Raw genomic sequence first — 25,777 nt, 5'->3', positions numbered from 1 at the left:
AGTGCTAGGATAGGGTATGCGTTTATACAGGGATAGGAATAAGTGCTATAATAACCTAACCTAGTCTGTACTGGAAAATTATGTTTTAACGCAAAATGACGACAATACTGGGAAAAAAAAGTTTTACCGCAAAATGAATATATCAGTAAAAGTTGACAAATGACGACAAGAGTTTGACTTTAATCAACATTCGTCTTCTGATCAGCTAATAATGCCTGTCATTATATTAACTGTAAGTTCTAATTGTCCTAAAACATATTGCTCCGGGATGGTTTATGGGAATGCTTGCTGCATTTGGATATCTACACAGTTGTGTGACATAATTTGAGTTTGCAATGATAAATTTGCTGTATAATCAATTTTCTTTAAATCTCCTTATCGCCACTCATGGATAGATTTCAATCAAATTGACAAATACAATAAAGTTTCCTTTATACAATAAACCAGATATTGTCATACAATATTACATTTTCTAGTTATAAATAAAGTAATGAACAGCATACCAGGTACTTCATTCCTATATACATTTACCAAAATGGCGAAAGGAATAAATAGGAAATTCTTATTTTTTCTGATTACAGGTAACACAAAAAAAATGAAAACGTTTTCAATAGTGAATTAATAGCATACTTTATCAGTATTTAAATTTTTATAAAATATTTTCATATTCAGTAAAGTTATAATATTGTTATATCAAGTTTTGCTAACTTAATTATGTCCCATATAACTGCATCTATATATATATATGGAAGGTGGTTCTAGCAAGGCAGTGCATATCGTGCACATGGTCCTACCTATGAACATCCATACTCCAAATCTGATCCAAGTAGCACTAGACAGCTTCAGCATCAGATAAATATTGATAAAAATACTTAACACTGGTAAGATGGGCAATAGTGGCACCTGAAAAAAAAAGATTTAAAAACATCATGAAATATTGCTCAATCACATGTAAGAATGTAAAATGCTTAAATCAAGTATAAGGAAAACAAATTAATCCAAATTTAAAGTAACTGAAAATAAAAATAGTATTGTCTAGTGGAAATGTTGAAAAAGAGGCCCATGGACCTTAATGATCATCTGATTATTGGCACAAAACATAAGTTCAAAATGGGTTTTCAAAATGGCGGCCATCTTGGATTTTGGATCGACCTGAAAAATAACAACACTTGGTCAGGACTATATCAGGATCATTTTATGCAAGTTTTAGCTAAATCACATTGGAAGAACTTGGCAGCCATCTTAATGTCGGATCGACCCAAAAAATAACAACACTTGGTCGGGACCATGTCAGGATCATTTCATGCAATTTTCAGCTAAATCGCACTGGTAGAACTTGAGGAGAAGTTCAAAATGTGTTTTCAAGATGGCGGCTGTGGCGGCCATCTTGGATTTCGGATCGACCCAATAAATAACAAAACTTGGTCGGGACCATGTCAGAATCATTTCATACAAGTTTCAGCTAAATCACACTTGTAATACTTGAGAAGAAGTGCAAAATGTGAAAAGTTTACGTACGGCGGACGACGACAGACGAAACATGACGACTATAGGTCATCTTGACCCTTCGAGTCAGATGACCTAAAAATAAAATATACTATAAGTCATCCTGACCCTTTAGATCAGATGACCTAAAATCCCATTATATTGTATTTCTTATATGACAGAAAACATGAAATGTTGTAACAATGTTCCAAAAAGTGCAATCTTCACAAAATTGCATTGCATATAAAAGTTTACAATCAACAATGCGATTCTAACTAATGCGATTTGATTATACATCAAATGAAATAACTTTACGATTTGACTGCATACATTGATATACATGTAATACAGACTGCATACATTGGTATAAGTAATACAAAGACTTACCTTGAAGCTTACTTTCTGAGTATTTTCGGGTTGTATACGTATGGAATATAGAAGAATTATAATGGACAAGACTAGAACTGCAACAATGGTAATCGCCCATCCTTCTGAATTAGCGAGGTTTTCCTCCGCAAATATCAACACAAAGCTGAGCAGGATTATAAGTATACCTAAAACAAAAAATTACACGCAATTTGTAAGTTAAAAGTGCAATGTAGTGAGATTGATTTATCATTTCTGGATTCATCATTAAAATTCCAAAGTTGCTTTCCTTGATTGAGTAGATAACTTTCTGGTCTTTTGAAGAAATACATGTATATTCATCGTTATGTTGAGACAATAGTGTGGATCTCTTAATGCGGTAGACATAAAATTAGAGAGTGTAATAGTAAGTAAAATAAGAGGCCCAAGGGCCTTAACGGTCATCTGACTTCCTTTTATATCAAATAGATATGGTGTCAAGGTGGCCATCTTGGATTTCGGATCAACCAGAGATGTAACAACACTTTCTCAAGACAGAAAGATTTGAAGTTTCAGACAAATCGCACTGGTAGTACATGAGAAAAAGTTCAAAATGTGTTTTCAAGATGACAGCCGTGGTTGCCATTTTGGATTTGGTATCGACCCGAAAAAAACCCAACTTTGTCGGGACAAAGGAACAATTCAGGCAAATTTTAGCCAAATTGCAACGGGTAGAACTTCAGAAGAAGTTCAAAATGTGTTTTCAAGGTGGCGGCTGTGGCAGCCATCTTGGATTTCGGATCGACCCGAAAAATAAAAACAATTTGTCGGGACCATGGTAGGATCTATTCAGGCAAGTTTCAGCCAAATCGCACCAGTAGAATTTGGGTCAGATGACCTAGAAATAATTCTAGAAAAGATTGTAGTACCATCATTAGAAATAAGTAAAAATACCCACATATAATGATAACATTGAACTGTGCTAACTTCTCCGTTAGCGGGGTGGGTTGGTTCTCTTCACACTTGATCATTGCTTTGAGCCAGACTTTGTAGGAAGTTCCGCTAACTAACGGGTCAGACTCCCGGACAGGTATCCGCGTCGGCGACATTACGTCACAATCGTCACTACTGCTCTGGTTTATACTACTTCTACAAAAAACACCACAATCGTCACTTTACATAGCTACTAAAAATAATGTACAATTTCTACATGTTGTTTTCAAAAGAAAACTTCTCAAGGACAAAATAATTTTAAAAGTCACTTAATAGTAGAGTTGTCAACGGTTAACTGGTTCCTCGATCGGAAGTTTGCTAACCGGTAACTGAATAATTGGACTTGTATATATATTAGACTGTTTGTGTAATGATTGACTAAGGGAAACCATGTTAACCTAAAGAGCAGTTCAACACATACACTGTACATGTTCATGCATGTATGTATATCTGTTGAACCGATACCGAGGTACAAAATGTACATTTACATGGTACATTTTGTACGCATATGGCTGAAGCATTCAGTCTGTAGTTTAAAAAATACTCGAGAACAGCGAACTATAAAGTCGTAAAATGCAGAATAATTATGGAAGTCGGTTCTTAATATATGCAAACCATTTCATACGGTGATAAAGAAAGCTGTGATGTTTATTACATAAACTATGTGTTTCCATGGAATTTGATTGTTATAATATTTTATTACACTCACTAAAGTCTGATAAGCAAACAAAAATACTTTTCAGTCTCGCTAGATAATCCGATAATTTGTGTAAAAAGCAATCATGTTCACCCATATCGGTAACCAAAGAAGACCATGCCAGACACGCGTCATACCTAGGCCTGTTATCTTGAGTTAACAGTTTCGAATTGGTTATATAACAAGAATTCTTACCAACATGCAAGCTTACAGTAAGTGTTGCAAGCGCTTGGGTATAATACACATAGATATAAAATGTCCACAGAAATTTTGAAATTCTTCGAAAGTCTGTTTCTGACAGGGGTATAAATCAAGATTGCAATTTTATGAAAATTATGGTCAGTATTTAGTGGGGATAATTGAAAATGGAGCAATTTCGACAAACACACGCAACTCTTAAATTGAGAACTATATTGAGATCATTATAAATAAATAACAAATAATTAAATGGTAACTGTTCATCGATAACTTACGTATCATCAGCATCAGACGTTGTCTTCATCACCTTGACTCTATATCTGAAAAAAACCACAAGATCTAACATGTATTATAGTCCCCTTTTATCTCAGACTGATGATAAATTGTATTTGGTAAGCTTAAAATGCTTCTTGGTACAGCTGAACAGAGGTCTTGATATGCATTATGGTTAACCATAGCTCTTATTTTCTGAATACCTTGTAACTGACAAAATATGCAAGACAATGTACGTTTAAGGAAAAACATGAAGCAGGTTCTTATCATATATCTTTTCCTAAATAACCATGCTATTAAGTTTTCTAGTGTCTGTAGCAAGTACACAAGTACTATTGACCAGATTTTACTTTACAAAAGTATACACATTGTGTCATTGACGTAGCTCTGAATGCCAGACTTCACATTTCTGACAGATTTATTTTGAACGTCATCAGAGCTACCATTCTGTCCCATTGACTGTTGCAAAATGTCCAGCTGCGAAAATAATATAATTCAAGTCTATCAACTAAATTTTCATTTAAATTCATTTAAATTCATCAACATCCAACATTTCTTACATAAACCAATTATTTATTTTCCCATCTTCATGTCTAAATCATGTTTGCATGGACATTTTAATGGCTGACACAGCTCTCTTGGCTGAGGCTGCCACAGATAGAAATATAAAGTCACAGATTTTAACTTGAATTCTAAAAATCAAACATGCCAAATAGTGTATTTGAATAGAATAACGCCAATGGGATGGATTTATACCCTGCCAGAAACAGAGTACTTTGCAAAAACGACTATGAAATGATTGTTCACAGTAATTTTAACTAATTGTTAAAATACGTTACCTCAATAGTAGAACACAGACTCCTACCAGCGTATAAGCAAGAAGAGTTCCGATCGACATCATATCCACCAACTCAGACAGGTCGAACATCATCGCCATTACACCTGGTACGATACAACACCACTACTGGTAAAATAATGCCATTCCGAATTTGCATATTACAGCGTTATCTGCACTTGCGGGTAGGTATTGATTGTGACGTCATGTGTTTGGGAGCGTAACGTCATACGTTTCGGAGAAAACGATGTGAATTGCGCTCACAAAACAATGACGTTTCTGTTATGTGCAATGACCCGCAAAACAATGACGTTTCTGTTATGTGCAATGACGGAATACATTGCAACAGAATCTGATCAAGCTTTTAATTGACTTAATGAACATATAAACTTTTGATTTACAAATGTATGTTCTATTCGTTATAATAAAACTAAGAAATTAAGCAAACTCCTACCTTTAAAATCTCTAAATACAGGTTAGATAAAGATAACAAAAAGAAATCCAACAATTACATCATTTACAATGAGAATTATTTTCATCATTGTTATTTCTATTCTAAATCTTATATTGTAACACTTTAGGTCAAAGATATCAATCTGAATTACCTGCAAATATTCCAGATATTATTGTAGCAAACAGAGGTGTTTTAAAACGTTCGTTAATGGTTGCTAGGGAACGGAAAACAATACCATCACTAGCCATAGCATATATCACTCTAGGCAGAGGAAACATGGCTCCCAGCAAACTGTGGAAAAACGATGTCATCACATCATTAAAATTTCTCTTTAGTTTTTCAACTTATCTGTTCCCGATTTTCTGTAGCGCTACTTGATGGTGTTACTCATTAAATTTATTTTTATTATTCCTCACCTCAATCATTACATTTGTTTTGAATGTTGTTTGTTGCCAGTTGTGCAGTCAGGATTATGTATATATACCTATGTTTGCAATTAAATATCAAAAATATCAACTTATGACAGGGCTTATATTTTAATAAACAAAAACTAGTCTGAAAAAGTAATCATAAGCATTGATGTCATTTGATATCACTATTTTTTTCATCGGGTTATGAAATAAGTTTTGTTTTCAAACTGTAAATCGGTGTATTTGCAACTTTTGTGAGATTACGCCTATATACAAATTCACACAGTTCTCATACCGCGATGAAATTGAAAAATAGTGACGTAAATGCTTAAATGATAAAACTATACAAACCTAGTAGACAGACCACAAATGGCACCGACAGCGATGATATATCTGGCCACCCCCCAACCCACACGGTCCCAAATACGATCCGGAAGATGGAGCATCTTCCTCACCTGTCCAGCAGATAACATACCATTTGGGGGACACATCTAATGTCATCACAGCTGATATCCCAAAGTAGGCCACAAAGATGGCGATCAGCGATATGACTATACTGATGGGAATAGCCTTCTGAGGGTTCTTCACCTCCTCACCTGTATCAAAGTACCAATCATATATATATACAAATGTAGCCAGTGGAAGGTATTTACATGAGACATTGCTATGGTACCAATAAATTGATCTGCAAAGTATTTAGAAATAGATCAAATCTATGCAAACCCTTATGGTTTTTGGTATTACAAAAATCATAACGGAGTTACTATTGAGATAAAATTCAATATGCACAACTCAGGCCCTTGGGGAACCTATATGTAAAATTTGAGAGAGATCCCTTCTGTGCTTTCTGAGTAATAGCCGTAATATAACAAACTTACAAATATTAAAATCCAAGATGGCTACTCAGTGGCCATCTTGTTAACCGATTTGTCCCAAAATGCAATATGCACAACTAGGGCCCTAGGGGAACCTACATGAACAACATTCTCAGATTTCTGAGAAATAGTAGTAATAAGAAATGTTTATGGACAGATGGACGGACGGACAACGACCACTGACAAAAAGAAATTTGAATAGCCCACCATATCTGATGATGGTGGGATAAAAATGTATGAGAATGTTGAGACAGAACAGATAGGACAGAAAGGACATCATTTGTTTTGAAATAAAGAAACCCAATACAAATTACCACAGGGACCTGGCACAATTTTTTACCAACAGTATATGTATATATATATAGTATCTAAACTATGTTATACATATAAAATATCAAAGAAACAAGATTTAACAAAGCATGACAATTAATTCACTCAATGTGCCCTTCTGTTGGAAAAATTTTTTGCTTTTGCTAGGTCCCTGTACAAATTACCAGCTGTTTAAAACTGGGAAAATTGAATAACATTTGAATGTCGAGGCAAATTGTACACAAGCTACATTATCATGGTGAGCTACATGTGCATTTATCCATTATAAGATACGGTATTCGACCCAATAAGCGCCCAGGGCGCTTAAAAAATTGATAAAAATTAAAAGGTGCTAACAAGTCGAAATTATTGCAAATCTATACCGTTTTATGTAATTTTGGTCCTTATTTATGCATGGGCAATTGAAATTGAAGCCTCAAAAGGGGGAGGGGCGCTTATAGGGACATGAGCGCTTATTGGGTCGAATACAGTAAATCACATCCATTATAAGATAAATCATTAATATGAATGTTGAATTTACCTGTTGTTGCTATACAGTCGAACCCAACAAAGGCATAAAAACATGTAGCAGCACCAGACATCATCCCGGAGAAGCCAAAAGGCATGAAGCCTCCACTTCCACTGTCTGTACCATTGCCAGGCAGCTAAACCAATCAAACAACAGCTACATACAGAAACATCAGCCAGGTATTCTACTTTTGTTATTGTTCTAACAAAAAAACCAGCTTTTGGTATTATATTGTTTTTGTTTTCATATTCATTCCATTACAAACAAAACAAGAGGCATATGGGCCGTAACAGTCATCTGACTATTGGCACAATATAGCAGCACAAAGAATATAGTAATGGCAAACAATTAAGGCAATACAAAAGAACTCTTTTATTAGAAGAAGTTCAGGTTCTGATTTATTTGCTGAAATAGACCATGAATGAAGGTCCCTTGATCCCCACCATGCTACAAATCCAATATCAAGTCTCTACTGACCTCTTCGTTATTTACAAGAAATCGTTTCAAGAATTTAGCCTATTTGATCCCTGTGACGTTGAATGAAGATCAAGGTCATTCATTTGAACAAACTTGGTAGCCCTTAAACCCAGCATGCTACATTCCAAATATCAGTACCCTGTGCCTTTCAGTTATTGAGAAAAAGTTGTTTGAATGAAAAGTTTTCGCACAGCGCACAACGATGGACGATGCATGATAAAAATAAAGCCGGGTATTGGCCTGATCAGTAATATTAGTTATCCTGATGAAAAGCAAGTCCAATGACAATTTCTAGTTTTCTGTTCTTTTTTTTCCTTTTTCTGATGGTCATCTCTATAATTGAGTAAGTAAGGACACAGAATAGGTTACTAATTTGTGATCACTACAGAACTGAAGGAGTGTCACATATTTATATACATACCTCAGAAGGCTTTAATTGCCAATTGTGAATGTCGACTTTGAAAAATCCACAGATAATTACATAGGTCACCACAAGTAAATTCACCCCCGTGAAAATGTTGTTAAAAGTTGACGACTCTTTGACACCTACTGCCAGAATAACTGTAAACAAGAATTCTTCAATTAATTTATGTGAAGACCGAGTGTCCTTTAATCCTGGCTTTAGACTTGGACATTATAATTGACATAAATATACATAGAACTGGACTTTGAGCCCTTTTTGGCCCCCAAATCCTTCAATTAATCAAAACTACTATGTAGTACATGCATGATTTAATTGTAATTATTTTCTTTTTCTAATTTTGTAGCTTTAGTTGCCATGGTTATATAATTACCATCCAAAATATGCATAAATTATATGATGTTGAAATTTTGACAATTTTGGTCATTTTTGCCAAGACCATAGAGAGAGCATTCTTGAACAAACTTGATATTAACTGAGAATAATAGCAATTTAATCACTAAATACCAATTTCGAAAATTTTAAGGTTTTTGGGGGCCAAAAAGAGTCTAAACCATACATATTCCTTTAGTAGTATAACTTCGCTGCACGTTAAGTTACGACATTTTGTGAAACTTTTCTTCGACGTAACTTATGTCTATATTTACGTCTACATGCAGACTTACAACCTAATTAGTGAAATTTAGTCCTGATCTCAGCTCAGCAAATTCAAGCTTAGGATACATTATATAACCATAGATGTGCCAATTAAATGTTATAATCATTCATATTTTTACTTATGATAGAATATCTATACATGTACCGATAACTTTTTATGTTATATACTGTGCGACATACCAGCTAACAAAAGTGTGATCCCCAGAGCAAAGAAATCTGGATAAGAAGAGAAGCCGGTTATATCCATAGGCATGTTGTCCTGGAAAAACTTCTGAATGACTTTGTCTAATGAGAGAGTCAAAATAGGAGCTCCAAGCTCGCGCCACACTAGCTGTTCCTGTGTCAAAAACTGAGAATAATAGTTTGATGAATTTAGTATTTCAAAAAGTTTTCGAAAAATTTAAGTTCATTTTTTGGGGCCATGCCAAAAAGGGGTCTAAACCATACATATTCCTTTATAGCGGTATAATTGCTGCACGTTGATCCACCATAAGTTACGACATTTTGCCTTGATTTTCATTTCATGGACGTAACTTATGCAAATATTTAGTCTACAATACAGATTACAATTAATTAGCTTGAAATTTAGTCCTGATTCAGCTCAGCAAATTCAACTTAGGATACATTATTGAGTGATATAATGCCCCATTGGCATACATCCCATGTGTGCAATTAAATGTTATAAATTCATATTTTTATTTATGCTTATACATATCTATAAATGTACCGATAACTTTTTATTTGTAATATATCATGCGACATACAGCTAACAAAAGTGTGTGATCCCCAGAGCAAAGAAATCTGGATAAGAAGAGAAGCCGGTTATATCCATAGGCATGTTGTCCTGGAAAAACTTCTGAATGACTTTGTCTATGAGAGAGTCAAAGTAGGAGCTCCAAGCCCGCGCCACACTAGCTGTTCCTGTGTCAAAACAAATCGTAAATACATTGTAGTTACATATATACCCACCATTGGGTTCTATGTACTTGGTCAATAAAACTGTGTATCAAAAGGCTGTAATTGTTATCATATCCAAGATTCATCTTAGTTATTTGTCACAATTTGTAGATGTGGACTTATATGTAACTGCAGCTGCACTTTTAACTTTTGAACATCTCACAACTTTCATATTGTCAGATGCCAATTGCAACAAAGGCCTACGTTATTCACAGGGTAAATGAACTGAAAATTACAAAACTTCATGTAATCGAAACATCCCATAGAAAAAGTGAATCAAAAACACAAAACAAATGCAGTTAGCACTGTATAATGTCACTGTTGTTAATTTATAGTATATTATCGCTGACAAGTATATCTTAATATATGTTTTTGAAAGTTTCGTGTCACTAAATCATGGCGAAATCTATTAAAGTCGGTATAAGACACTGTCTTCCGGCACCGCGTGCGCAGTTGGAATCTGCGCATAGCAGATGTACACAGACTCTACACCCGACAAGCAAAATAATAATGCGAGTACACTCGCACTAAAAATCCTTTATCACAAAGAGATTCAGTGAATTTAAGGGACAACCATAATTATGAATCGAGCACACCCGCTTACCTATGACATATTCCAGAATAAGGTTCCAGCCAATGATGAAAGCTATAAACTCTCCCACAGTAACATAACTGTACACATACGCAGAACCAGTTTTAGGTACACGAGCACCAAACTCTGCATAACACAACCCTGAAAGCAACAATTTTATATCAATTTTAATACGAAAACGAAACTGCTGTATATAAGCATCAAAGTTATGGCTATGCCATTGTATTGGTCTATCTTTAATGAAATTATTTGTCATTAGTATTTTTAATTGATGAATTGTCCTCTAGTATTATCATGGTAAAAATATGTATAGGGACACATACATTACCAATAAAATAACTGTTGATATTACTTACCTGACCCACGACACATATATCACATTATAGTTGAATGTATATAAACTGGTTTGTTTGTTGACTGTGTCAACAATGGTGACAACATTTTATAATTCTTACACATAAGTTACACTGTTTTATTTATTGATTATCTATTTCTATAGTATTATCTAAATTATTCTAATCATAATACTTATGTAATTCTACATTACTTGTTGTGTGTAATTCTACATTACCAGTTGTGTTAATTCTACATTTGCTTTTGTGTAATTCTACATAACCTGATGTGTAATTCTACATTACTTGTTGTGTAATTCTACATACCTGTTGTGTAATTCTACATTACCTGTTGTGTAATTCTACATTACCTGTTGTGTAATTCTACATTACCTGTTGTGTAATTCTACATTACCTGTTGTGCTAATTCTACATTACTTGTTGTGTAATTCTACATTACCTGTTGTGTAATTCTACATTACCTGTTGTGTAATTCTACATTACCTGTTTGTGTAATTCTACATTACCTGTTGTGTAATTCTACATTACCTGTTGTGTAATTCTACATTTAGTACCTGTTGTGTAATTCTACATTACCTGTTTTTGTAATTTTTACATTACCTGTTGTGTAATTCTACATTACCTGTTGTGTAATTCTACATTACCTGTTGTGTAATTCTACATTACATGTTTTGTATTTCTACATTACCTGTTGTGTAATTCTACATTACCTGTTGTGTAATTCTACATTACCAGTTGTGTAATTCTACATTTGCTTTTGTGTAATTCTACATAACCTGATGTGTAATTCTACATTACTTGTTGTGTAATTCTACATTACCTGTTGTGTAATTCTACATTACCTGTTTGTATTTCTACATTACCTGTTGTGTAAATTCTACATTACCTGTTGTGTAATTCTACATTACCTGTTGTGTAATTCTACATTACTTGTTGTGTAATTCTACATTACCTGTTGTGTAATTCTACATTACCTGTTTTGTATTTCTACATTACCTGTTGTGTAAATCTACATTACCTGTTGTGTAATTTCTACATTACCTGTTGTTGTAATTCTACATTAGTACTTGTTGTGTAGTTACATTACCTGTTTTGTAATTCTACATTACCTGTTGTGTATTTTTACATTACCTGTTGTTGTAATCTCCTACATTACCTGTTGTGTAATTCTACATTACCTGTTGTGTAATTCTACATGTTTTTTGTATTTCTACATTACCTGTAATTCTACATTACCTGTATGTGTTAATTCTACAATTACCTGTAAGTGTAAATTCTACATTACCTGTTTGTATTTTTACATTACCTGTTGTGTATTCATTCTACATTACCTGTTGTGTAATTCTACATGTCCGAGTTGAGTTAATTCTACATTACCTGTTTTGTAGTGTAATTCTACTGTTGTGTAATTCTACATTTCCTGTTGTGTAATTCTACATTACCTGTTGTGTAATTCTACATTACCTGTTGTGTAATTCTACATTACCTGTTGTGTAATTCTACATTACCTGTTGTGTAATTCTACATTACCTGTTGTGTAATTCTACATTATTACCTGTTGTGTAATTCTACATTACCTGTTGTGTAATTCTACATTACCTGTTGTGTAATTCTACATTACCTGTTGTGTAATTCTACATTACCTGTTGTGTAATTCTACATTACCTGTTGTGTAATTCTACATTACCTGTTGTGTAATTCTACATTACCTGTTGTGTAATTCTACATTACCTGTTGTGTAATTCTACATTACCTGTTGTGTAATTCTACATTACCTGTTGTGTAATTCTACATTACCTGTTGTGTAATTCTACATTACCTGTTTTGTAATTCTACATTACCTGTTGTGTAATTCTACATTACCTGTTTTGTAATTCTACATTACCTGTTGTGTAATTCTACATTACCTGTTGTGTAATTCTACATTACCTGTTGTGTAATTCTACATTACCTGTTGTGTAATTCTACATTACCTGTTGTGTAATTCTACATTACCTGTTGTGTAATTCTACATTACCTGTTGTGTAATTCTACATTACCTGTTGTGTAATTCTACATGTCCTGTTGTGTAATTCTACATTACTGTTGTGTAATTCTACATTACCTGTTGTGTAATTCTACATTACCTGTTGTGTAATTCTACATTACCTGTTGTGTAATTCTACATTACTTGTTGTGTAATTCTACATTACCTGTTGTGTAATTCTACATTACCTGTTTTGTATTTCTACATTACCTGTTGTGTAATTCTACATGTAACCTGTTGTGTAATTCTACATTACCTGTTTTGTAATTCTACATTACCTGTTGTGTAATTCTACATTACCTGTTGTGTAATTCTACATTACCTGTTGTGTAATTCTACATTGTTGTGTAATTCTACATTACTTGTTGTGGTAATTCTACATTTGCTGTTGTGTAATTCTACATTACCTGTTGTGTAATTCTACATTACCTGTTGTGTAATTCTACATTACTTGTTGTGTAATTCTACATTTACCTGTTGTGTAATTCTACATTACCTGTTGTGTAATTCTACATTACCTGTTGTGTAATTCTTAATTCTACATTACCTGTTGTGTAATTCTACATTACCTGTTGTGTAATTCTACATTACCTGTTGTGTAATTCTACATTACCTGTTGTGTAATTCTACATTACCTGTTGTGTAATTCTACATTACCTGTTGTGTAATTCTACATTACCTGTTGTGTAATTCTACATTACCTGTTGTGTAATTCTACATTACCTGTTGTGTAATTCTACATTACCTGTTGTGTAATTCTACATTACCTTTGTGTAATTCTACATTACCTGTTGTGTAATTCTACATTACCTGTTGTGTAATTCCATTACCTGTTGTGTAATTTCTACATTACCTGTTGTGTAATTCTACATTACTTGTTGTGTAATTCTACATTACTTGTTGTGTAATTCTACATTACCTGTTGTGTAATTCTACATTACCTGTTGTGTAATTCTACATTACCTGTTGTGTAATTCTACATTACCTGTTTTGTAATTCTACAGTACCTGTTGTGTAATTCTACATTACTTGTTGTGTAATTCTACATTACCTGTTGTGTAATTCTACATTACCTGTTGTGTAATTCTACATTACCTGTTGTGTAATTCTACATTACCTGTTGTGTAATTCTACATTACCTGTTGTGTAATTCTACATTACTTGTTGATTTACATTACCTGCTAGAACAGATGCTAGTGCTGCGATCAGAAATGAAATGGTCACTGCAGGTCCAGCCTTTTCCTTAGCAACCTGCCCAGCAACAACATATATACCAGCCCCTAAGGTACTGCCAATACCTAAAAACAACATAAATCCAAGATGACTGTCAGACATGTTAATCCTTTAAACATATTTGAGAATCATTCCCTCATCACTAGATGAATAAGATAGAAAAAATTTCAATTGAATCCATGGTGATCAAATAATATGGTTTTTTTTATTATATAAGACTGATATATGCTCACTGTGACCCATGCAGAAATTTTGTTTATTTTGACGTTTTATTTGGTGACCATGGCAACCAAATGACATCTGATGTTTTGGAAACTGCAACCATTGTATTTGTCATACAAACCCCTTCATAGCAATATACAGCTTTATCAAACAATGTCAAAATTTTGACCAATCTAAAACCTCCAATATGTTTCCATATTAACTGTTCTTAAATCATGTGATATGTGAAATAGTAACGGTTAGGTAGTATCCATAAAAGCTTGACCATATTTTAACACAAGTGATCTAAAGACAAATGGCCATTTTACAAAATTCTGGATAAAAACCTGGTTACTATATCCACCAACATTTACATTAAAGCCTTCTTGCACATCTACACATGGTCCCCAGCATACTTGAAACTGTGCCAAAGTTTAGGAGGAGTTAATTAACTTTGTTATTAGGAATTCGAAGAAGCTATATTGTTTAAAGATTTTAGCCTATTTGACTCCTGTGACCTTGAATGAAAGTCAAGGTCATTAAGTGGGTTGATAAAAATTGAGATTTCAGAAGGATGTGCAAATTTAAAGATTATGTGTTAATTCTCAATGTGCACCTTGAAGCTGCATCCTAATGGGCCTTCAAATACATCTATGTACAGAGCTAGATCTCCCTGCTCACCCACATTGTAAACATGTAAACTGAATTGTCACATTAATTCTATTAGCATTAAATTTATATCAGAAACATAACAGAATTCAAGGAAAGTTTTTTTCTCCAATACTTCATACTTTACTGTCGGTAGCGGTATTTACAAATAGCAATGGATAACATTTTATTCAGATGGTTTTCACAAATCAATACTTAAATATTATCTTAAATATTAATACGGTATATGATTTCTGTGAATAGTAACAGAATGAAAAGAATCTAAAAGTAAGTTACTCCACCTTAAAGATGCTCCATTGCCGAATTAGCATAGATGCTATTCATAATTTGAACAATAATTGGTGTATTATTGTATATATATATATGTCTAATTAACACAAAAAGTAATATAAAATAATTCATTTTGCCTTTGGTGCATGCACAATCAGTACTTCATTCCATGTAGGATATAGTGCCACGGAATTTTTTTGGGATGCAATTAATTATTTTTCATATTTTTAACTTGAAGTAAAATTAGAAGCTCATACTTTTCAATGTTGGTAATGGTGTAAAGTAGGTAACTTTTGTAACTGAAGAAAAATACTACTGGTAAATCGTCTTCTCCTAATTTTGATAGTGAAAAAATACCATTTGTAGGCGGTGGAGTATCTTTAACTTACTCCTTTTCGGAAATTAAAATGCTATAAAACATTGTTAAGACAGACTCCTAACTGATAAAACTACATGTAGATATCTCTCACCTTCTAAAAGTACAAACCTAGCGCTAGCTGTCAGATCAAGAGTTAAGTCAGACAACATGTTATACAATCATCTCTCACTTTCTAAAAGTACTAACCTAGCCCAGTTAGATCTAGAGTTGTCAGACATCGAGATCACTTGGTATTAACATGTTATAAAATCATCTCTCACTTTCTAAAAGTACTAACCTAGCCCAGTTAGATCTAGAGTTGTCAGACATCGAGATCACTTGGTATTAACATGTTATAAAATCATCTCTCACTTCCTAAAAGTACTAACCTAGCGCAGTTAGATCTAGAGTTGTCAGACATCGAGCTAACTTGGTATTTGTTACAGAAGATAAGTCCACAAACTTCCTTCGCAGCAGTTTCTGTCCAAAGCTACTCATCTTGTCAGTCACAACCAGAAAAGATCTATAATGATAAATAAATACAATGGTAACAGGTACATATATAAAACTAATTATTCTGTTATGTCATCATAAATACCATATGTTTAATGCATATATCAGCAGACTTAGGTACATTAACATTTTTGTATAATATCATGAAGTACTTAGAATATCTATGATTCAACTCTTCAACTGAAACTTAGTGAATGAGAATTTTGGGCTTTAAAGCATGTTTTTTTCTCTCTCTCTCCTTTAGCAAATGGGAATAATTCATAATGCTTGTGCAGAACTATAAGGTATCTCCAGTGATGATGGTACATATTAATTAATAGTCCAGTAAAGATTGGGTGTTACCCTAAAATAATTGCAACAGAATTTTTTCTTTGTTTTTTTCATACAGATCTGACTTTGTTTTATACAAGAAAAAAAGTGACCACAAATAAAAATAAATTGGAAAGTGTTTTTGACTGGACCCGACAAAAAATCAGACAAATATGGATATTTGCTTAAGTGTCCAACTTTGAAGTGAAATATGAACTTAAATGGTTATCATGAGATACTAGAAAATTACTGTATGGTAAGAACATTTCAAGGACAACACAGCTAGATTGCCAAAAATACGAGTTGAAATCAACACAGGGAAAAAGTATGACGATATGAAAATTGCATAATTATGTCTGTGTAACAGCCAAATAAGCTTTTGTTGGATTGTTAAGACAAGAAACTGTAATAATTAACAATACCATTGATACTCATTTTGGCGGAATCTTTTGAAATAAAATTTGTTGATTAAATGCTTCATAAGTAAACCCTTTTGCGTTCACTAGCTGAGATAACACGGTTGCTCAAAGTTGGTATGTTGGCGTTTTTCAAGTTATTTTGAAGTCCAAATTGAATAATTTGTATTTTTTATTCAAGAATTATTCAGTTAATACCGTCTGAAATGTTAAGATAGTTATTAATTCATTTTCTATGTAGGCTATTCTCACTTAAAAGTGACCACTATAGCAAGATCTACCCAAATATAATAGATGTGAGGTCGAACTAATCCTCATTTAGTGTCAATTTGACTAAGCTTCTCAAATTGGCTTAGTCCCTATGTTTAAATATTAAAAATGTGAATATCTATTTTGTGATTAATCAGATTGCAAAATCCTTTGGCAGATATATATTACCGCCATAATGGAGCGTTCTTTATAATGTGAGATTTAAGTTTCTTTTTTATCAAATATTTGAACAGGTCAGTTTTTCATTTTTCCATAGTGGAACGGGATTAATTTCAATTTTAAAGCTGAAACAGCTGATGAATTAACTGGCAAAATTTTATGAAAAACGAATAAAGCATGTTCGAAAAATAAATATGCAATACAAAATTATTAATTTTTCAAACATGTTCTATTCAATTTTCAGAACATTTTGCCAGTTAATCCATCAGAACTGTAATGATTTTCAGCTATAAAATCGAAATTAATTGAATTCTTTTATCCCATTATCTAATTGAAAAATATGTAACCCCCATCCGGTTCCACTATGGAAAAATGAAAAACTGACAGTGATGTTGCGGATGAACTTGGACTTAAGTGACTCCCTGTCTTATGTGACTTATATGTATCAGTCACTTGGAAAGTCACATAAGACAGTCTCGAGACCCTTTCAAACACCACCACCATGGGTTATTTAGTTGGGCACCAATTTTGTAACAGGAGAGGAGAAAATGTAGCGGCCAGACCGGGATTCGAACCCGGGACCCTCCAAACACTAGCCAAGTGCTCTACCGACTGAGCTACCTGGTCACCGATGATCGACCAAGTCAGTTCATAAATTCAGTGTTGTGCATACTAATGATTTCAGGCATCATACATGTTTGTTTGTCCATTCCAATGATTTTCACGGCTTATTTATCAAACTTCATGAATTTCAATACAGTACTGAAGAAAACTTAACGTGTCAAAAATTTTCACCCAATTATACCTTATATAACTTAATAAATATTATATATTTTTTTACATCTTTTGAGGCATGTATGATTATAGCTTAGATGAAAACCAATGTATCATGTTCTTCCATAACAAACTACAGTCGTGTGCCAAAAGTCTTTGTCATTTTTATTTTTCCTCATATAGTCTATGAATTTTTACATCTTTTCTTAGATTTTTCCTCATCTCATCTAGGCGCAGATTTTAATCAAATTTGGCATACTTGTAGAAAATTATCTACACTTTCAGCTCATAATAGTAACATAATTTTCCTTTATGCACTTTTTGAGAAAAACTATTTCGTTGCTATTTTGGTAAGAACAAAAAAGGAAATGACGTCATAAGTTTAAATGGTGCACAAAGAATAATATATTTTGAAAAAAAAAAAAAAATATCGCAAAATTATACAAACATTATGAGCTGAAAGTGAAGATAAAATTTTCTACAAGGATGCCAACATTGATTAAAATCCGCCAATAGAGGAGATCAGGAAAAATCAAAGAAGAAATGTAAAAATACATGGAGTATATAGGGAAAAATAAAAATTTCGATTACTTTTGGCACACGACTGTATATATAGCAGAGACATGAAAAATATTGATGTTCAGATTGGGGAGTACCTTATTTAACAAGGTTGAGTATGATACATCCAACACTTTTTCCGCCTGATTGCTGTATTATTTTTCCCTCCCAAGACACTTGTCCAATTCCTTGTAGTGGTTAGGTCCCTTGATCAATCAGTCAGTTTTAGTCAGCACAATACCACTTTAATTGTCCAGCAGAATATTCTCATATATCAGTAAATCTGCTGATGAAATAAATGGAGTCATTATGAAAAGGAAGACCTATTTCATACAATGATGCAACATACTACATGGTATCATCAAACTGATGACTTGGTTTGACAGCTATGCCTGATGGTTTGACCTCATTTCATGCAAGATGATATGGAACTCGTATCAGTGATGTCTAGACAAGTCACAGGTCCATCGAACCTTTATCATCCTGCTCTGAAGGTGAGAAATCAATGACAGTTTAGAGAATATTTCAGGGTTCATACTGTGGACATTTCAGGGTTCATACTGTGGACATGTCGGGGTTCATACTGTGGACACTTCAGATTCATACTGTGGACACTTCAGTGTTCATACTGTGGACATTTCAGGGTTCATACTGTGGACATTTCAGGGTTCATACTGTGGACATTTAAGGGTTCATACTTGGTCAACTCAGGGAGTTCATACTGTTGACATTTCAGATTCATACTGTGGACATCTCAGGGTTCATACTGTGGACATTTCAGGGTTCATACTGTGGACATTTCAGGGTTCATACTGTGGACATTTCAGGGTTCATACTGTGGACATGTCAGGGGTTCATACTGTGGACATTTCAGTGTTCATACTGTGGACATTTCCAGGGTTCATACTGTGGACATTTCAGGGTTCATACTGTGGACATTTCAGTGTTCATACTGTGGACATTTCAGGGTTCATACTGTGGACATTTCAGGGTTCATACTGTGGACATTTCAGGGTTCATACTGTGGACATTTCAGGGTTCATACTGTGGACATTTCAGGGTTCATACTGTGGACATTTCAGGGTTCATACTGTGGACATTTCAGGGTTCATACTGTGGACATTTCAGGGTTCATACTGTGGACATTTCAGGGTTCATACTGTGGACATTTCAGGGTTCATACTGTGGACATTTCAGGATTCATACGTGTGGACATCAGGGTTCATACTGTGGACATTTCAGGGTTCAGGTATGACATTTCATTGTTGACATTTCAGGGTTCATACAGTGGACATTTCAGGAGTTTCTTACTGGGTGACACGTCAGGTTCATACAGTGGAACATTTCAGGGTTCATACTGGGACATTTTCAGGGTTCATACATGTGGAACACTTCAGGGTTCATACTGTGGACTTTTCAGGGTTCATACTGTGGACATCTCAGGGTTCATACTTTGGACATTTCAGGGTTCATATTGTGGTTCATTCAGGTGTCACACTGTGTTATCTCAGGGTTCAAATACTTGGACATTTCAGGGTTCATACTTGTAGGACATTCTCATGATTTCATACTGTTGCAGACACTTTCAGGGCCGTCATACTGTGGACACTTCAGGATTCATACTGTGAATATTTTCAGGGTTCATACTGTGGACACTTCAGGTTCATACTGTACATTTAAGATTCATACTGCAGGACACTTTCAGGGGTTCATACTGTGGACACTTCAGGTTCATACTGTGGACACTATTTAATAATTCATACTGTGCACATCCTAAGTCAGCTTCAGTTCATTCTGTGAGGACATTTCTACACTGTTCATACAATGTGCATACATTTTTAAGGATCAACAGGGTTCATACTTGACATGTTACATAGTTGGCAACAGGTTGGACTTGCAGACTCATACTGTTTATGTCTATACTATTTAAAGAGACAACAGAGGATGATATGTTCTAATGTTATTGTACCTTACAGTGAGATATACATGAATACTGTGGATCATTACAGTCGAATATTTTACATAGAGGAGGAATGTTTTCATGGTTATAACTCGCTTTGGGATATATGTTGATTGATATGTTTTACATAGCTGGTAATCTATCCATATAACATGTATTGCTTGACTCTCCTAATGTACTAGGATTCATTTTTTGCGACTATTCTTTATCTATATCTTTACCTTCACATATAAAAAGATTTCAATTTTTGTAAATTTGTTCGATTTTGTTGGCTTGACAATGAATTAGTTATTTGTCAACAAGATTCATTGAACTTACAAACATGCTGGTAATTGTTGTGCAAACCTAGGTATATCAATTTGCTTGACCTCTCCTAGAATGCTATGTTTCATCCATAACTTATCTTTAATCTATCATATAAGCTTTTTCCTCTGCGTAACCCGTTAAAGTTGGGATAAGCAAAAATCTCTGGATAGGTATCAGTTACAACCACTAGACCTTTTCCAACAATATAACGTTTTGGCCTTCTGAATCAAATCACAGTTTTCTTGAGAAATAAACATACCATTATAGGTATTAAAGGGTATTAAATACAAAAAAACTTTTATATATCAGTAGTCTAGAATAATACAGACATATTTATTTGAAGCATTATATGTACATTTGTTTAACAACAGGCCCACATGGTTTATGTAAGAAATTTTCACAAAAAACTCTTACAAATCGAATTAGGAAAGTTTTGGCGGCATCCCTCAGACTATTGGGGCTCACCATTGGTACAATTTTGAGTCCTGATTTGGTGCGCAATCTGTGACTGTGTCTCCTCTGTAGACATATATCAGCTTTTGTTTTTTAATTGTATGCAAACAGGCATCACAATGGTACACATATTTTCATGTGGAGGTATATTTCCATTTTTTTCTCCCATACTTGATAGGGTTATCCTGCGGTTGCTAGGGAAAAGATAACTCTGTCTGTTACCGGGGTAGGGAAAGGACAACTCACACGTGCTAGGCAATGAATTGATGTCATCATTACATGATGCATTGCGACATTCCTATGAATGCTTTGGCGCTTTGGAAATGTTTCTCTATAATTGTATTTTCATCATGTTTCGGTAAAGTATGAGAGAAAAAGAATCTAACATTAGTCTGTCATGTGGACAGGGATATCTCAACCCTCCTGAAAAGATTTTGGCTGTCAACCTTCGGCAAGCCTCAGGTTCAGACCAGCCAAAATCTCTCCTAACCTCTCCTCAAAAACCCACCTAACCAATCCTCAATTTTCTGTAAATAAAACCCACTACTCTCAATTTTTTTGTATAATAACCCCCTCCCCATTTTTCTGTATAATAACCCCCTCACCCAGTTTTTCTGTATAATAACCTCTTTCCCGATTTTCTGTATATAATAACCCCCTCACCCATTTTTTTTTTCTGTATAATAAATCCTCACCCAGTTTTTTCTGTATAATAACCTCTTCCTCAATTTTCTGTATAATAACCCCCTCAACCATTTTTTCTGTATAACCCCCCTCAACCATTTTTTCTGTATGATAACCCCCTCACCCAGTTTTTCTGTATAATAAAAACCCTCGTCCATTTTTCCTGTATAATAACCTCTTCCCCAGATTTCCTGTATAATAACCCCCTCACTCATTTACTACATATAATAAACCCCCTCACCCAGTTTTCTGTATAATAACCCCCTCACCCAGTTTTCTGTATAATAACCCCCTCACTCATTTACTAACATATAATAACCCCCTCACCCAGTTTTCTGTATAATAACCCCCTCACTCATTTACTACATATAATAACCCCCTCACCCAGTTTTCCGTATGATAACCCCCTCACCCAGTTTTCTGTATAATAACCCCCTCACTCATTTACTACATATAATAACCCCCTCACCCAGTTTTCCGTATGATAACCCCCTCACCCAGTTTTCTGTATAATAACCCCCTCACTCATTTACTACATATAATAACCCCCTCACCCAGTTTTCTGTATAATAACCCCTCACCCATTTTTCTGTATAATAACCCCTCACCCATTTTTCTGTATAATAACCCCTCACCCATTTTTCTGTATAATAACCCCCTCACCCAGTTTTTCTGTATAATAACCCCCTCACTCATTTACTACATATAATAACCCCCTCAACCATTTTTCTGTATGAATACCCCCTCACCCAGTTTTCTGTATGATAACCCCCTCACCCAGTTTTCTGTATGATATTAAATAACCCCTCACCCATTTTTCTCTCTATAATATCCCTCAATGAGCCTAATTTAATATGAAGAATATCAATGATGAAAAAGGAAACTACAGAACTGACTTAGAAGATAATGTTAAAGATCAAATTAAAGATATCTCACTCAAACTGATACTTAATTTGGTCTCAAATCTGTTGGAGTCTGTACAAGTGGTACTGTCAAATGTACCAACCACACATCCAGATCAAGGATAATGCATGAACATGATGTGTAATGTACTAAAACAAAGCTAAGTGACCAGGTATCTAGGCCAGGTAAGGTAATGGTGTATGTATGATCATAGAGATGGGTTTTATATATCACTTATCATAATACCACCACATGATAAGTACACTTGAACCTGAGGAGTGCAGATATATATAAATATACACATATAGTGTTAATTGGTGTTAGGAATTAATCAGGCAAACAGGGTCGGTCTGGTTACCAGAAACACAAACATTTGTTTGTATGGCCTTACCTTTGTTAAATTTCAATTTCTGAATATATTTGTAGGTATGAGATATTTTCATGAATCAACATATAACATTACCACATATATTTAAATCAGATGTCAACAGGTCCAGCATATTTGGCCTATACAGGTGTCTAGTTTATAGAGCTTGGTACTTTCGTTAACATTCAAAAATACACTGTATTGTCATGAATTTTTTTAACCAAAACTATGCATTCTAAATTTGTAGCAGTGCTGGAGATATTTATTTGTCCCCTTGCCCACACGAGTGGATTAAATTTGGCCATCGGAGGAGAGAATCGATGTTGACAGCACACTTGTTCGTCAGATGACTAAAATAAAATTCTGATTATGACCTGGACCTTACATAATATTATACAATGTATGTCTTAATTGTTTTATCGTTCATTGAATACGTGACAATCAACTGAATACAGCTAACACAACACATAATATACAACAATGTATATATATATAGTCACATATGCTTGATTATCTAATGTTGAAAAGGTAACCCTCAGCATCCTGTAAATTGCCTATCAGAAGTTAGAGGTTTAACCATCCTCAATTAACTCCAGGGATAATTATCCACCCCTGGACCATCTCATAGTAAAACTGGGACCAGTTTCATGAACATTCCTTAAAATTTAAGGAATCTCATAACTTAAAATTCCCCATAGGACAGCATTTCAGATTTTAAAGAAGGCTTCTTTACATAAGATATTTTCCTTAAAGATGCTCCACCGCAGACAGAGCATAACTGATGTTTAATTGTGCATCTATGTGTCTAAATATCAACGCAAAAATAATATAAAATAATTTTGTTTTGCCTTTGGTGTATGCACAATCTGTTAGTGAGTACCTCATTCCATAGAGGACATTTTTTTGGGACACAATTAATTATTTTTTCCTATTTTTATCTTAAAGTTAACTTAAAAGCTGTCAACCTTTTCATTGGTGGTAATGGTGTAAAGTAAGTAACTTTTGTAACTGAAGAAAAATATAATTTGTCTGCTCTTGTTTTTGATAGAGAAAAAATACCATTAGTCGGCGGTGGAGCATCTTTAACTGTTTGTAATACTTTTCTATGATGAAATTTAAATTTAATTGATTTAATTGAAGTTAATGGACGTAGGCTAGAAGCCTCTATGTCCATATCATAAAACATCAAAATATACATGACAATTGTGTCAATGGTACAGGTATTTGTTAGCTCATATATCAATAATTATTATAAATGTTGTCCTTTAAGTAGTTATCTAAGAGGATTTCGAAGTCTTTTGTGGTTTCAGCGTTCACGACTATTTCTGGTAAATTGTTCCAACTATCCACTACTCTGAAGGTAAACGAATTTCTCCTCAGTTCAGTACAGCATTAAGTACAGCATTAAGTCTAGGAATTTCTTAAAGTTAAGGAATGTTCATGAGACTGAGTCCAGGAGTTAGTTCAGGAGAAAAAAGTGATCAATCACATGCTTTCAGAGACTTCCTTTGAAGATTAAAGAGAGAGAGAGATGTTGAATGTTAAAGCTACATGGTCAACCACAGCGTACTGTTATACAATTCATTTGACATATATCAAAAGATCAAATTACCTGTGTCTTCTATATAATGCCTCAAGTTTCACTATGACATACAGTTGTATTCCAGGGGTGGGTATAACGTCAGTGATAGTAACCCCTGAGCATCAAGGATGAAATTAGATACAATGACACGAAATGGTTGAAAATTGTCACATCGTACTTTAAGTCTAATACAATCTAGAAACAATAATATTGTTGGAGAAGTTTATTTATCATAAATATACAGCTGTTACTATCATTCATACATCCAGTATACACGTATTGTATCCTGTTTAATAAACATTGTTTTAAGATATTATGGAGTACATATAAACATCTCTTACCTGTAGCAGCAAACCAATGTGCGCAGAAAAGTTATGGTCGTTCACTATTCCCCGAAAGACATAAATGAAAAAGGCGTGTTACATCCGGTTGTAAACACACGTTGACAGGTCTGCCATTTTGTACAGCGTACGTGTTGCAATAACACTCACATGATCGAGATCACGTGACAGCAATATATATATATAACCGGGTGATTAAGTACAAGATCGTCGCTTTTATACGCTCGTGGAAACGCTCCTTTTTACATAAAAAAATGTCGTTTAGAGGAGCGTTACGTGATATAAATTTGCTCGCTATTCAACTCACGGCTAAGAATCCAAAAATACAAGTTGCCCACGGAACAGTAGAGTGTTTCAACAATGCGTAGAAGAAAAAATGGTGTTTTATGATTTTAGACTTTGTCCTTTATAGACAGGTATGTCATATCATGGTTGAAAACTATATTTTCTAAATTACGCATGCGAAAACGCTGGTATAGATGTACGTACATATGGAACACTTGAAACAATATGCAAGGCAGTAGATATTAGTTCTTAAAATATATAATTTCTTCAGTCAAAAGCC

General features: G+C 34.1%; 1 protein-coding gene across 1 annotated transcript in view; it reads right to left on the bottom strand.

The window, feature by feature from the left end:
- LOC138317659 (high affinity cationic amino acid transporter 1-like) overlaps nt 1–25,350 on the bottom strand; it is a 29,379-nt gene extending 4,029 nt beyond the window's left edge. The window contains 18 exon segments of the mRNA XM_069259474.1: nt 795–903; nt 1,873–2,039; nt 2,789–2,979; nt 3,994–4,038; nt 4,831–4,933; nt 5,432–5,571; nt 6,042–6,127; nt 6,129–6,286; nt 7,416–7,539; nt 8,302–8,441; nt 9,139–9,226; nt 9,285; nt 9,813–9,879; nt 10,520–10,648; nt 14,065–14,184; nt 16,007–16,140; nt 18,715–18,902; nt 25,213–25,350. Coding sequence (XP_069115575.1) covers nt 795–903; nt 1,873–2,039; nt 2,789–2,979; nt 3,994–4,038; nt 4,831–4,933; nt 5,432–5,571; nt 6,042–6,127; nt 6,129–6,286; nt 7,416–7,539; nt 8,302–8,441; nt 9,139–9,226; nt 9,285; nt 9,813–9,879; nt 10,520–10,648; nt 14,065–14,184; nt 16,007–16,115 — 1,777 coding nt within the window. The 5' untranslated portion in view covers nt 16,116–16,140; nt 18,715–18,902; nt 25,213–25,350.
- Between the last annotated feature and the right edge of the window lie 427 nt (nt 25,351–25,777).

This window comes from Argopecten irradians, chromosome 1, assembly GCF_041381155.1.
Source record: "Argopecten irradians isolate NY chromosome 1, Ai_NY, whole genome shotgun sequence".
Classification (NCBI taxonomy): Eukaryota; Metazoa; Mollusca; class Bivalvia; order Pectinida; family Pectinidae; genus Argopecten; species Argopecten irradians.
This window is presented reverse-complemented; position numbering and strand designations above follow the sequence as displayed.